Source organism: Peromyscus californicus, unplaced genomic scaffold, assembly GCF_007827085.1.
Source record: "Peromyscus californicus insignis strain IS unplaced genomic scaffold, ASM782708v3 Scaffold_9__1_contigs__length_137607984, whole genome shotgun sequence".
In the NCBI taxonomy this organism is placed as follows: Eukaryota; Metazoa; Chordata; class Mammalia; order Rodentia; family Cricetidae; genus Peromyscus; species Peromyscus californicus.
In genome coordinates this window covers 25,558,098-25,573,440 of record NW_026294617.1, presented here as the reverse complement: position 1 = coordinate 25,573,440, position 15,343 = coordinate 25,558,098, and the positions used below count along the sequence as shown (strand labels likewise).

Genomic DNA, 15,343 nt, shown 5'->3' with positions numbered 1-15,343 from the left:
CGGAAGTTAGGTTACACTTCACGAGGTGAGAAAAGGTGACCCCATACCCTCGCCTTCCCACAGCCATACAAACCAGCTAACACCCTAAAAATACACAGTGCGCGGGAAGAGATACAGGGCCGGGCTAGAGGAGGCTTTCTGATGGAGGAGATGAGAGATGGTGGTTCTTTCGCTTCAGCCTTACCTCGTTGGACAAAATGCTTCCGTTGGAAATGATGTCTGGTTGCTGGTCGCTGTACCCGGTGACGATGGCTCCGCAGGGATTGTGCTCAGCGTCTGTACTCCGGGAAGGGCTGCAGGGCTTCAGGAACATCAGGTCGGTCTTGGCCGACTCCGGAGTGAGGCAAACCTGATAGCAATAGTTCTGGTTGTGATGATGGGAGCCAAAGCTCCCGGACTCTTCCACCGGCACCTGGGCTGGGTTGCTAGGGACGTTGGCGCTCTGCACCAACATGATATCTGACTTGCTGAGTTTCTTCTTGCGCGCCCGGGCTTGGCGGCCGCAGCAGGTGGAGCCCCCGCTGCCACAGCAGCAGCAGCAGAGGCAGCAATCGCTCGCTAGACAAGTATAGATGTTGAGTTTTTTCTCCTTTTGACAGCGCACGGCCAACACGATCATGGCCAGCAGAAAGATGAAGGACACTGAGCCCAGCGCGATGATGAGGATGAGTGTGAGGTCCAGTGAAGTTTCCCCGCTGCCGGAGCGGCTGGGGCGCTGGTGCTCCCCTGGCCCTCCGCCTCCTCCCCCGCCCCCGCCCTGGGGCTCCACGGCTCCATCCACCAGCTGAACAACCAGGGTGGCTGTGGAGGACAGGGGTGGCTGCCCGTGGTCGCGCACCTCGATCACCAGCTCGTAAGGCCGCTGGGGGTCGCGCTTGGCTGGGACCCGGCGCGCAGTGCGGAGCTCTCCGGTGCGCCAGTCGAGGCGGAATAGGTTCATTTCGTTGCCCCGCACGATGCTGTAGGTGAGCCTGGCGTTCTCGCCGTCGTCTGCGTCCACTGCGGCCACGCGAGTAAGCAGGTAGCCCGGCTCTGCAGAGCGCGGCAGCACCTCGCGGGCTGGAGTCCCGTTGCGCCCCGGCAGGGGCGCCACGATGGCGGGGGCGTTGTCATTCTGATCTACAATCAGAATGTTGACCGTGGCGTTGCCTGCCAGCGCCTGGGGGCTGCCGGCGTCCCGGGCTTCCACTTGAAAGCTGAAGTCCTTGATCTGCTCATAGTCGAAGGATCTCAGGGCGTACAAGTAGCCGTTGTCTGAGTTGATGGACACGTAGGTGAAGACGCTCATGCCCTGGATCTGGCACTCGAGGATAGAGTAGGTTAATTTGGCATTGGCCCCTTCGTCGCGGTCCGTGGCGCTCACCGCGTAAATGTAGGCTCCCGGCACGTTGTTTTCTGTCACATACACGTCGTAGACCGGCTGGCTGAAGCGCGGCGCATTGTCGTTCACATCTGACACTTGAACCTGGATCGACTTACTGGTGGAGAGTGCAGGTTCGCCCCGGTCGCGGGCCACCACTGTCAGGGTATAGGAGTCCCCAGCCTCTCGGTCCAAAGGGGCTTCGGTCACGATAGTGTAGTAATTCTTGAAAGAAGACTTGAGGCGGAACGGCACGTCTCCCAGCAGCTCGCACTGCACCTGCCCATTCTCCTCTGAGTCTCGATCGGTCACGCTGAACAGAGCCACCACGGTGCCAGGGGCCGCACCCTCGCTCACTGCCTCTTTCACGGTGCTGAAGCTGATCTCTGGTGCGTTGTCGTTGGCATCCAGGACTCTCACTAGCACCTTGCAGTGTGCAGGCACAGCATTGGGACCCAAATCCTTGGCTTGGACATAGACCTGGTACACTGGGCTCTCTTCATAGTCCAGCTCGCCGCTCACCTCCAGCCGGCCGGTGCGAGGCGACAGTCCAAAGAGCTCTCGAGCCCTGGGCGAAATGTGACTGCTAAATGAGTACACGACCTCGCCGTTCTGGCCTTCATCAGGGTCGGTGGCATTGAGCTGGATCACTAGGGTGCCAGGGGGTGAATTCTCTGGTAGGGACACAGTGTAGACGGGTTGGTCGAACGCCGGCACATTGTCGTTGGAGTCGAGTACTCGGATGGTGAGCAAGGCCGTGCCAGTGCGCTGCTGCTGGGGGGGCAGGCCGGCTCCCCCACCGCCTCCCCCTCCTTCCCCTCCTCCTCCCCCTCCTCCCCCGTCCACCGCGGTCAGCACGTAGCGGTGCACCGCTTGCTGTTCTCGGTCCAGTGGCTTCTCCAGCACCAGCTCGGCGAATCGGTTGCCATCTCCTTGGGTCTGCACGTCTAGAGAGAAGTAGCTATTCGGGGTTATCTCATAGTCTCGCAATGAGTTGGTCCCCACGTCTGGGTCGAAGGCGCTCTCCAAGGGAAAGCGGGTGCCTGGCGTGGCGCTCTCTGAGATCTCCACTGTCAGGTCCGGCTCCGGGAAGGAGGGAGGGTTGTCATTGATGTCCAGCACTTCGATCTCCACTCGGAACAGCTCCAGCGGATTCTCCAGGAAGACCTCTAGGTGCAGGACACAAGAGGGGCTCTGCTTGCAGATCTGCTCGCGGTCGATCTTTTCGTTTACATACAGAACCCCGGTCTCCAGATTGAGGTCCAAGTAAGGGGTCCGTGAGTTGGCCACAGTCTGAAACCTGCGAGCTGAAAGTTTTGTAATGTCCAAGCCCAGATCTTCCGCGATATTCCCCACGAAAGTGCCATGTTCCTGCTCCTCCTGCACTGTATAATGAAGCTGGGAAAAGACTCCGTCCACCATCCAGAGCAAGGCAAAGAATAACAGCACAATCATCTCCAAAGGAAAGGAAGCCGCTCCCCCGTAGCCAGTTAGCCACCCGATTACCTCCCCCACCACCAAAAGAAATAATAATCTCAAAAATATAAATAAAATAGTGTGCTACGTTGGGGGCTTCTGTGGCTGTCTTAAAATTTTTATTCCTTTTACTTCATTTTAGAGCTTCCCCAAATCGAGCCTCATTTTTCAATCTTAACGCAGAAAGGGTGACAGATGTCCCCTCTGCTCAGATGTAATCTTCCCACTGACCAATTAATAAAATAACGATAATACAATAGTCAGCCTCCTTTATTCCGACAGTCTTGGCGCAACGCGGCGCTGGCAAATCCCAAGGAGGAAATTTCGATATTTCAAGACTGTCCTAGGTTTGTCTTCTTCCTGATAGGAGGAGAACGTGGAGGAGGAAGAAGAGGAGGAGGAGGACGATGAAGAGGAAGAGAAGGAAGAAGAGATGCTGCCGGCACCGCTGAACATGCCTCTTGATGTCAATGGCTTGCAAACGCGAGCGGGCTCAGAGACAGCGAGAGAATTTGGTGCCGGAAAAACACGGGGCCGTTCTGCAGCATAAAACTTTCATTCTCTTCATTTCTCCGGGTGGACGTTCCTCTTGACATTTTCTCCCCTCTTTGGCTCTATTTGCATTTCTTGGCTTTCACAGTCTTGTCTGTGTCCTCAACCCAACCGTCCCTTGCTTTGCTGTAAACACAGCGAGCGGTTTCTTTTCTGTTGTTTCCTTCCCAAGCCTCTCCCCTCTAACCTGCCTCTTTTCCTTTCAGTCCATCCTGCCTCCTGCTTCAGCCCCAGAGCCTGTGATCTCGGCTGGCAGTTTCTGAGCTCCGAGCGCTCGGCTTCTCTGTTTTTGCGCAGCGCCCTCATTCTGCCAACCAATCGCCGAGGAGCACCACCCACCGAGCGACCGCTCATTGGCAGAAGTGTCCGTCAAGTATTCACGTCACGAGGCAGCCGGGAGGGGCGGGGCAGAACTCTCGCCTTGGCTGCCTGAGTGAGTGTGAGTGTGAGAGCGAGAACAGCCCGCAGGTCCCGAGGCGCTTGCAAGGGGACTCTGCCGCGGAAAGTTCCCAGTCCCCAGCCGCAGGTAATGGGCAGGGAATAAGAGAGGTTCCCCTGTTTGCATCAGCAAATACGAAAACATAATAGCAACAGCTGCGGTAGCCTCTCCAAGGAGCGGGGTTTCCAGTGACGCTAACATTCTTTTTCCTTTAAGGTGTTTTCCCTGCTGCTGATCGTGGAAAGAAATCACCAAGAACGGGGGAAAGTTGCCCTGGGGCCGTAGTCAGCCGGGGTTGCCTAATGAAGGGACTCTGGCTGAGATGCGCGCGGACAATTTAAATGCGGACATAAAATGGCATGTGTCAATCAGAGCAGGAGGGTCCGGAGGGGATGTGTGGGGAGGCTAGAAGAGGCTGAAATGGAAGTGTGGAGGTGAATCCCCCCCCCCCCCGTAAAGCGGAGGGATTCAGACTGAGGGACGTGGGGTGACAGCTCCTATAGACGGGTAGATGGTTGAACATCTACCCACCTAATGTCTACCCACAAAATGCTTATCTAGTAGATTAACTCGTCTGGGGGCATGGCTTCGAGCTATGAGTACCCTAGTGGAGGACTGGGGGGCTTCTTTGTAGCTTTCGCACTGGAGCCCGCCATCGTCAAACCCTACTCTAGGGCACCGGTGCCAGCACCACCCATTGCTGCGAGGCGCTTGCAATATCCCTGCGCCTTGCCTGGCCTCGCGCCAGGCAGCGGTGGGGAGCGCGGGCTTTTATTTTATTTGCCTGGTTTCTATTTCAATTTTTAATTTTTCTTTTACACTTGGCGATCCATCCCCGCCTCCATACTAGAGAGGGTGCGGAGGGTCCGTGCCCAGCCTGGGGACAGCTCTCTGGAGAATGACCGCGGGGTGGCCGCGAGGGCGGGAGGGGCGGTGAGCCGTGCAGCGGTGCACACGCACAGGGGAATAGAGTGTGCACCGCTGCGGGAATCCACAGACACGTTTGCACATTCCTGGTGCTGGCCCTGGTTCTCCGTGGCCTGGCGCTCAGCTCGGTGCGAGTCCCTGGGGAGCAGCCCCAGGATTCTGAGCGACGCGCTTGACTAGCCGCGGGTGCCCACTCCCGAGGTGCATCCACTCACCCAGGTCTCCTGAAGTTTCAAGGCGGCGCAAACCAACTCTCGGGTGCTGGAGAGTGCATTTAATGCCTATTCTCCAAGGATAAATATCGAAGTATATGTTTTAATACTAATCAATGTGCTGTCACAAGGAATAGGTTGTTTGTTTTCCGGTCCAGCCCCTTAAGTCAAAGACTAAAATGAAACCCTAGAGGCTTCCTGGTAATGAATGACCCAAGAGTAACGCCACTGGAACCTGAGGGAAGGTTCCTTGTCCACCCCCTAAGGTATGTTACATTGCCTTTGAGCAAGGAAATAGGAATGCGCGTCGCCACGCGTGATTGACACGGAGGCATGCTCGGAGCAGTCCGGAGAGTCCGTGTCTAACAGCCTGTTCCCCTAGCCCTAGGGCTCTTGCTGAGAGATGGGTTCTACCTTTAAGCGGGTAGCTGGAAAAGGAGCCAGCAAACATGGCTAAGCCTTTTGCAGCTGCAGTGAATTGACCATTCGCCAAACCCAAGCTCAAACCGCTGCAGTTTAAAATGATTTTAGCGTCACGTCTGCGGCGGAGAATGGAACGGCAGAGCAGAAAAAAGGACCTGTGGATCAATGAAAAGGGGCTCGTAGTGTATCCGAATATTAATACACTGTGGCCATCTGTGCTTCCCGCCCCTCCTCCTTCCTTCAGATCTATAGCTTTAAAATGAATTTTTTTTCTAGCTCTCAAGCTGACTCATCAGGAACCTAGAGCCCTGTTTAAAAAAATTAAAACACGACGGTAATGTTTTAATGTGTTTATTTGTACTAACGGAACACTTGTGTGTGTGTGCATGTTTACGTGTGAGAGTCGTGCCGCGGAATGACAGTGCAGAAGCAATGTGTTGGGGGAGCGGGTTTGCGTCTCGGAAAGGAGCTTGAAGTTTGAGCTGACTTAGGGCGTTTGTACAAAGCCAGCGAGCTTTCCGAGGTGGAGATGAGAACGTGGAGAGATGGCCAGATTTCCCTGTAAATAATCAGTGCATCCACTGTAACACTTGAGCTGCTTTTTTTTTTTTCCTTTTGGTGGCAGCTGTGTTTGAATGGGGACCTTCTCCAGAAACGTGGGTTACAGGCGTCTCCTAGCGGCGAAAGTAGCATAAGGCAAGCGAGATAATTTTGTCCTGGAGCCCGCCTTCGCCTTCGGTAAGACTTGCCTGTTGGGGGCTCTGCTGGATTTTGCAGGTCACAGAGGCTGGAGTCCTGGCCAGCAACTCAAAGCCAGACTCCTCCACAGGTCTGGCCCCGCTGACTTTTAGTCTCTGAGGAGCCAGCCTCTGCACCATAGGGGTGACAACAGAGTCTTCGTAGCCAAATAAAAACGATCCAGGGTCTCTGCTTTCCCTGAGAAAACTCTATGCAAGGAGACTGCAAGAGCAGTGTGTTCGCATCCAACATTTGCAGGTGGGCATTATAGTAAGGTCTTTGAAAGAAACCAGTCTTGCGATCCTGAACTCGAAAATGGTACTTAAAAATTTCCTTTCAAAAATGTCTTTTGAGCCTAACATGTATGTTTCTGTCTTAGTACTAACGAAGCAGATACCTTCCCCCTCTACCTTTCAGGATTTGTTTTCCCTACCCTACTTTGTCCCAGTATCTAGTGAAGCACAATTATCGACACAGCAGTCTGGGGGAGGGGGTGGCTTCTTTGGAGTACAGAGCAGTATGTGTACTTTGTCCCTGGACTCTGCTTTACTGATGTGCTGTGGGAGAAGCAAGCATGTGCATGCAATCTTGCAATCTTCCTCCCCTGGCCTCTGTACCCAAGGCGTGCCAGCTGTCTGTGCCACAAAAAAAACTACATGTATGGATGGGGGTGGTTAATAATCATTTGAAAATAGATTATAAAAATAATGTTTCATGAAAATCTTAGTTTATATGTGAATGTGGTAACACACACACACACACACACACACACACACACACACACACACACACACAGGGCAGAAATAAGAGAGCACCAAGGATCTCCAAGAGCATTGTAACTAAACAATAGGGTTGCTTTCTTGTCTACTGCCTCTTGCTGGAGAGGGCAAGAGAGGCAGGTTTGTTAACTAGCTTTCAGATAAATGAGTGTTTGCTGTGATTTGATATGACTCCAAAGCAATCTGTTTTAAAATCCTCTTTTCATTGTGCTGTGCTCAGAACTTTGAGAGAAAAATCTGAGGTTTTGTCATTTTGTAAGAATTGGAAGGAATGGTTTTAAATGCACCAATAAGGGTGGTTTTAAAATGTTAGGTAGCACCAGGATTGAGCTGGATGGTTCCTTGCATGTGCCACTCCTAAGAAGTTCAACCCACAGTATAAATGCCAAGGATCTGGTGTAGCTGCGCGTTTTAGTGCTAACTAAGAAAGAGGTTGTTATGCAGTAGCTTTACACAACTTAAGGGAAGGCAGGCAAGTCTTCAGGGCTAAGCTCACAGACAAAAGGATAGTTCCATTCACTTGTAGTAAAGGGTGGATGTGGATTAGAGTTTTGGAAATGATTGGTATTTTATGCTACTAGAGGTGTTTTAGTGACTAGCAGCCATGAGGCTTTGAACCCAACAGAGAACAAATCAGTTGGTCCTTATTCTTGGGAACGGGGAATGCTAGATATTCCACTACGTTCTACTGTCTTGATACTCAAATGCACATCTGTTTAACCTGGTAAGCACTGGTGTGGTTTCACATTGCAGCATCTTTCCATTCATCCAACAGGGCCAGTATTTTGTTAAATGCTAAACAGTGAATTAAAAGCAATGGATGGGCTGATGCAGGCCTCTAATGCAAAATGACAAATTGCACTTAAGCAATACATGAGCAAGAAAATGATTTATGGATTTCTACAATGGTCTGAGCAAATGAAAGCAACATGAATTATACATCCTAATGCTCTAGATATCATTTTCTAATAATATCTTTTCAGTTCAGATACTATACCTTCTTTACTATAAAGGAAATTGATCAGGGATATTTTTAAATTAGGCAATGGATTTTGATAGTGATGCCAAATACATAGAGGTGTATAATTTCTTTTGGATTTGGAATGGGGGAGTAGTGAACACCAAACCAACAATTTTCCAGATCCTTACACATTGTTTTCAGAGGAAGTGAACAGCCTTTTGAACATTTATGCTGTCCTGCCATCTTTCAAAAGGCAAAGCAACAGCTCTGACTTAGAATGGCAGTTTTTCATTGCCGCATGACCCCATTTCTGAAAAATCAGAATTTATTTCCTCACCTCACCCCTTTCTCTCATTGTACTGGGTATTGAAAAGTCTGATTTCTAAATGTCTCTTGACCTCTCCATATTTTTTTAATCCTATCTTTTTTATACTAAAAGAAATTTATTTAGTGTTTTGAAATTCATGTGAGCTAATGAAATGGTCATTCAGCTTAGTATTTGTGTGTGTGTGTGTGTGTGTGTGTGTGTGTGTGTCAGGGCCTCTTTGTGAACAAAACACTTTTCATGAGGTGCTTCAAATTACCCTAGGAATCAGACAAACTTTTATATGGTACTAGTATTTTGAGCTTGAAAATGAAAGTATTTAGTTACATCTCAGTTGTGATGAGGATTACTTGCAGCATTTTCATTTAACTGTTTGTAATTTAGAGTGGGTCTTTCTTGGTGGTATATACCATTGTCAGTGAAGTAACCTCTGCTGGGTCGCATACTTAACCAAAGGGAACCGCTAATCACCCAGAGGCCTCAAAAGTCATATTACTAAGCTTCATCTTAATTATCTAGTATCATTAAAGAAGGAAGAAGAAGAAAAAGAAGAAAGAAAAAGAAACTAAAAAAAATCCCCACTGAATCCCAGTTTCTGCCTTTGACAACATTAATAACCACTCTTACTAAAAGATTACTGAAATCAATGATGTGATTAGGATTGTAAATAAGAGCTACAAGACATCAGATTTTAAAAGCCAGCTGCTCCACTAACAGGGAGATGTGTGGATTTTACTGATGGGACCCAGAGGCAGAAAATGAAGCTTCAAACACTAGGGTCGATACAGAACAATTTCAAAAATTAATTGCAAGTCTTGATTAAGTTTATATGAGCAAGAGAGAAATTCAGAAAGAGGCTCCCTCTCTCTCCTCCCTAGTGGCATGACTTCTTATTTGACACAGATAGAACGCTAACCGAGTCCTAGCTTTTGCTAAGGAAGTATAAATTGTTTTCTTAGGGGAAGCCCCTTGGTCTTATCAATAGAGAATGAGATGACTCGAATTGTGATTGAGGTTACAAGTCATATAACTCTGTCCTTAATCACTTGAAAATAATCTTAGAGACAGGCACCATGGAAATAATATCCAAAGTGGCTTTAGAATTGTATTAATAATTATAATTACAACAATAAATTTACGGCACGCAGTAAAATGATTACTTCAATAAAAAGTATCACTCTGTTTCACTGACTTGTTAGTAAAACTCATAATACCAGGAGACTTGTTTTCTGTACTGTCCTTTCTAAATGGGTTAGTAATGTAGTGTATTCTGCAATGCTTTATTCCACTGCAGTTTTGTATGTATTTAGATGAGCGTAACTAATGGTTTTAAACCACATGCAAAGTTTTGTGTTCTGATATTTGCTCCCCAGACTCTGGAGCTATATGCATCCCCATCTTTTAGACAAGGCTCTAGATCATATGTTAAGCAACTCATGAGACTACCATTCAAGTCCAAGTCTTCCAATATTCATGTTCAGGCTCATTTTACTATCACATGATATTGGAAATTTATTGATATTTGAGGCATGATCTCACTTTGTTGCCCTGACTGGCCTGGAACTCATTAAGTAGAGGAGGCTACACTCAAACTCTTCCAGCCTTCTGAGTGCTGGGATCAAAGGCAAGTGCCATGATATTTCCAAAGCCCGTCTGTGGGGGTGAACTTAATGGAGAAAATAAAAAGAAGTGATTGGATTTAGTTATGCAAACATTCATGTCTTGAACCGATGTCAGTTCTAATCCCACTCAAGTCAAAACAGTTAGTACATCACTGAATTTACTCATGAGGAATTCAAGGAGGTTTTTCTGTTTTGTCTTTTCTTTTAAATTTTATCACTGACTCAAACTTGAACATATTTTCTTAAAGAGAAAGGGATTATAAGCAGTCACCTTCTTTTTGTGAGTTATATCTGCCATGGAAATCATAGATTTTAATGAAGAAGCATGGAATTGCTAAAGCAAATATGTTCAAAAGGAAGCCATCTCTGGCACATCTGTTATTAGAAATTACCAAGTTGACCAATGACCTTGGAAGCATTTTTTGTTCTCTCAGTTCACCAGAGGTTAAAACAAAAGGAACTCAAGAGATTCACAAGTTTTAAACAGTGCAAATACTATTGTTAATTTTGAATACATTTGTGAACTAGTCTTTAACTTAAAAATGAAAATGCATTTTGTTAAGAAACATTCATGCTTTATTTTACAGTAATTTCCTCAATTGTGCTTTGAAATTTTTTTACTCTGAAAAATTTGAAAATTGTTTATTTGAAAATTTCAAAATTTTGCAGGAAAATAAAATGAAGCAACCTCAAATTTGGAAAAAAGAAGCAATCAAAGGGAGACAGTTTTAACAATACAGTCACAATATGTGGCATTTCTAGTCATTTCCTTTGTATGAACTAACAAGAGTAAAGTACCATGTTTCCTTTAGAATTATATTTAGTAATTCAGACCATAAACAATGGGGGTTCTTGACTCAGTAATGCATCTTCTCAGTTCTGATGACCTCTCAACTGTGGCAGGAGATGATGTGGCACATTACAAAGACCCGAGCCTCAGGAATTGAAACAAGCTAGGCACAGTCCCTTGCTTCTTCAAATGCTTGCATTTTATCAAACTACTTAACTCCTTTGAAGTCCTTTCAAAATATCTTTCCTTCCAAATTCCTATGAAAATGTGATGCTATATTAACCTTGATGTGAGGTTTAATCTGAAATGACTCCTGTAAAGTACTTGTAAAGGCCCACAGAAGAGACCCAATACATGTTATTAGCACAAAATAACACATGTTTTAAATTGAGTAGCCCACTTACTGATATTTACTGTGAAAAATTGTCATTGATTTTTCCAAGGTTTTATTTCTCTATCTAACAGAAACTATTCACTAAAAAGGCACAAAAACTGTTTTACATTGTGCACATTTCACAGGAAATTATAATATGATTTTGAAAACTGCATGCAAAGGGATGAAGAAGTCTATGCTAATTAAATATAAGCTTCAAACCATGAAAATCAATTAGAAGCTTTTTCCAACATCATATTGCTGTGTTTTATATTTATATTGCTTTCCTCTGGAAAAAATAAAATTCTCCTTAAGTTTAAACTTAGACAATGAAGCTGATAGAATATGCATTAAAATATTTGTTTTGAAAGGGAAACAGTTAATTATTGAAATAAAATATTTTATTTTACTAATATTTGTTGACATTTTAGTATTACAGTACTATAATGCTGTTTAATATTCATTTATTTTTTCTAATTCCTTTGCTGACCAGTACTTAAAATTGTCAAAATTAAAAACAAATTGGTCAAAAAAAGAATCTGATAAAATCCAAGTTCAAAAGGAGGCCTATTTCTCTGCTTCAAAATGCCGATGCCTTTGGCTTTCTTTTTTGGCATTGCCTTACCATTTTCTGGATGCTACTGAACATATTAGCATTCCATTTAACTGCACCATACAACCAGAGAAACAAAGACTCAAAATATGCACTGAAGCAGGGTTTCTCTGTGTAGCTTTGCGCCTTTCCTGGATCTCGCTCTCTAGACCAGGCTGGCCTCGAACTCACAAAGATCCACCTGCCTCTGCCTCCCGAGTGCTGGGATTAAAGGCCTGTGCCACCACCGCCCGGCCGAGTTGGGGAATATTAATAATAAGAAAAAATAAAAACTAATGACTATCAACACTGTATGTAAAGAAAGATTGAACACAATAAATCAACGAGGTATTTCTTGAGAAGAGCCTCGGTTGTGTTTTAAAAGGAAGCAGTAACACACAACGGTGTAAACAAACAAACGGAATCAGGCTGATGCCACTTGCACCCTAGGAAGTCGAGGTAGAAATAGCAGCAAGCTTTTCTGGAGAGATCACTAATGAGCTAGTCCTTCACATGAGGCAATATCCTGACTTTGGACCCAGTTCCTTACCTCTCTGATATCAGTCATTCTCAATTGGGCCTCTTTGGGTTTATCCCTTCCCCAAACCAAACTCCCATCTGACCAAATATAATGTCAAGGGTGATAGGTAAGATTCTTGTTCAGAACACACTGATTATTGCTTTTGGTGCACTGTGGATTAAAAACTAACATTCCGTTTTAAGATTCTGACAAAATCTGAGATTACTTCGTGGTCATGGGTTTATCTGTGGTATTTGGCTACTGTTGCTAATTTAGTAGCAAAGTGACAATTGCTGATTTTCCAAAAATACATTGTTTCCCTTTTCTGTCATACTATGCAGAGAAGCATCGAAACTGGACAGTATGAGAGAGAGGGGAAGGGAGAGAGAGAAAGAGAGAGAAAGAGAGAGAGAGAGAGAGAGAGAGAGAGAGAGAGAGAGAGAGAGAGAGAGAGAGAGAGAGAGAGAGAGAGAGAATTGTTGATAGCTACAGACACCAAGTAGCATTCACCTGGATACAGATTTACTAAATTACTGGATACTTAACCTTTTAACATCTACAATTCTTCATATTAAAAGATAGTTTTGGATATTATACTCAATTCTACAAGCTGTGCTTTTTCTAATAATGCATATTTGGTAAGGGGTTTTATAAATTAGTGGTTTCAAATAAACCTCATCTAAGCTTAAAAAAAAACAGCTTTCAAGTATGTTAAAAAAAACAAGTCATCTCTGTCTTGTTAAAAGGTTTATTTTAATTGTATGTCTCTTCACTACATGCATGCAGTGCCCATGGAGGCCAGAAGAGGGTGTTGGATCCCCTGAAAATGGAGTTACAGATGATTGTATTATAATTTTTAAACATGGGACTGGGTTAACTTAAAAAGAAACTTTAATTGGCGTAGTCTACTCAAAGCAATGTTTGGAACTGCAAATATTGTGCAGAAGTGCATAGGCTTCCTTTGAGCTTCCGTATTCTTTATGTTCCTGAAAGGAAACATTTTCAGTTTGAAAGGGCATGAGTGCACGTACACACACACACACACACACACACACACACACACACACACACACGCACGCACGCACGCACGCACGCGCACACACACACACAATACAGTCCTATTGGTATGATGAACACTGACAGCATCTATATTTCGTGACCATCAGAGCAATATAGTTGATCATTTAGATATTATAAAGCTTGATTTCTTTTTAATTTCATGTGCATTGGTGTTTTCTCTGCATGTATTTCTGTATGAGGGTGTTGTTCCCTCTGGAAGGTTACAGACAGTTCTGAGCCACTAGGTAGGTGCTGGGAATTGAACCCAGGTCAACTGGAAGAGCAGCCAGTGTTATTAACTGCTGAGACATCTCTCTCACATGAAGTTTGGCTATTCTTATCTTTATAGTTAAGCTATGATTGTTTATGCTCTCAAGATAAAAAGTAACCCTGGAAAAAAAAGTAACACTGAAAGTTCATTGGCAGATAGTCTGGGAAATAAGAATAATGCAAATGTTTAGGTGAAAAATAAACACATATATTAAAATGCTTTTGGAAAAGAAACCTCATTTATGCTACATTTTAACCATAAAGTAAAAATGGATCTGTAAAACATAATAAATTACACAAATTCAGGTATTCCCACTTTTCCAAGTTTGTTGATTTTAGTAGAGAACTTCAGAATATTATGGAAAGAATGACTTAGGTTTTATTTGGTAGAACATGAACAAATGAATTCCAGATAGGTTTGACCACCAATTAAACTTTATAACTATGAAACAGGTAAATGTTTATAGTATTAAACATTATAAAATCTCAGGCATGTTTCTTAAACCCAGGCTTAACCTTGTGTCTTTCACAGCTACTCTGGAAAACAAGAAGAGAAACCAACCCAAACCCAACCAAAACCACAAAAATATGTGAAATCCTTACAGCAGAAATGATGGGCATTTCTGATAAGAGATACTGAATGAAGAGTAGTGCTGTCCCTGAAATCACTTCTGGATCATCCCTCTCACCTGATGCTGCCTACCTTGGAGACTGAGGGAAATTTGGAAAAGGGAACTGAAGTCTCACAATTTGGAAGTCTCCCTTGAAAGTAGGTCCCTTTAGACCTGGCTACAAAAGAGTGAGGTGAAACTGCTAGTTTTTTAAAACTTTTTTCAACATAGTTTCATTTCTTTTTTTGTTGAACAACTTTGTTATGTGTCAATTCCTTGCACATATGTTCAAGGTGCTGGGGTCCCTGAAAGGCTAGAGTTAAATTGATGTTAACACTAAATGGAGTCTCAGCCTCCATGGAGAGAGGTTCTGGGAAATGGAGATTGATGTTTTGGATATGTCTGAGTGGTTTTGGCCAAGTTGTCTGTTGATTGGAAATCTCAAGAACTGAATTTTCCTGGGGATCTGTTGCTTATTCTTTATTTGATAAAAATATGTTTATCTATGATTAAGACACATACGATTACGTTCATGTCATAAGTGCCGTAAATGAAGACAATGTTTAAGCCAAAACGTATAACTTGATTACTTAAGGAACTTCATTAATCTTTATCATCATTAGCATTATCATAAACATGTTGGGAATCAGAAATATATCATAATTATTTTAATAGTATGACAGAATCAAGCTATGCTAATACGAGAACACTGGAATTAGAAATTGGATTCTTTTTTACTACAAAGAAAAAAATCCCCTTCCTTCTTTCTCAAAATTTGTAGTTTGAGTTTAGCTGACCATAAACACAGGATTCTTGGGGTGTGTGTCAGAGGCAGCGCACAACAAGCTTACTCCAGACTTTCTCAAAGGTATCAGGCTTCAAGATTGTAAGTCAGAAGATACTGTGTTATTATAAATAGTCAAACAAATGTAATATTCTTATGCTCAAAATAAGGGAACGCTAAGGAGCTTAAGATATGGTTTGACTTTTAGATTGCTAACTGTAAGAACACTTTAATTTATATCTTTGTTCTCAAATTGAATCCATAAATATGAAGACAAATTTGACATGTCAAAAAGGAATGTAATAAGTCTTAAAAGGTTTTTAGTTTAATACTCATGAATTAGATAAGAAATGGTAAACTTTTGGCATTTAACATCTGCTTCATGTTATTGTGGTGGTGTCTTAAATGACTGCTGTTCACCCTGTCTCTTTGGAGTGTTCTTATGTTCAGGTGTATTTGTGAAACTGCTTCTAGATGAGAAGGCGGTGCTATAGTTCAGTGAGTTGTAGGTGACAGTATACATAACAAAA

The 15,343-nt window shown here is 44.3% G+C and overlaps 1 protein-coding gene and 1 long non-coding RNA gene across 26 annotated transcripts in view; one reads left to right on the top strand and one right to left on the bottom strand.

Annotated features, from left to right (window-relative positions):
* Pcdh10 (protocadherin 10) overlaps positions 1-3,635 on the bottom strand; it is a 62,905-nt gene extending 59,270 nt beyond the window's left edge. For 2 of the 3 annotated variants that reach the window (XM_052732094.1, XM_052732095.1), the window contains exon 1: positions 185-3,635. In XM_052732094.1, coding sequence (XP_052588054.1) covers positions 185-2,815 — 2,631 coding nt within the window. In that variant the 5' untranslated portion in view covers positions 2,816-3,635. The remainder of the gene's footprint in view (positions 1-184) is intronic. The other variant, XM_052732096.1, reaches the window with a different exon arrangement.
* Positions 3,636-3,784: 149 nt separating this feature from the next.
* The window catches only part of LOC128106537 (uncharacterized), a 221,710-nt gene continuing 210,151 nt past the window's right edge, over positions 3,785-15,343 (top strand). For 16 of the 23 annotated variants that reach the window (XR_008216807.1, XR_008216804.1, XR_008216803.1 and 13 more), the window contains exons 1-2: positions 3,787-3,914; positions 13,951-14,187. This is a non-coding gene — a long non-coding RNA (uncharacterized LOC128106537). Of the gene's footprint in view, positions 3,915-3,951; positions 5,233-5,270; positions 5,724-5,767; positions 6,128-6,161; positions 6,386-13,950; positions 14,188-15,343 lie in introns of those variants that run through there. The other 7 variants (XR_008216789.1, XR_008216788.1, XR_008216794.1 and 4 more) reach the window with 6 other exon arrangements.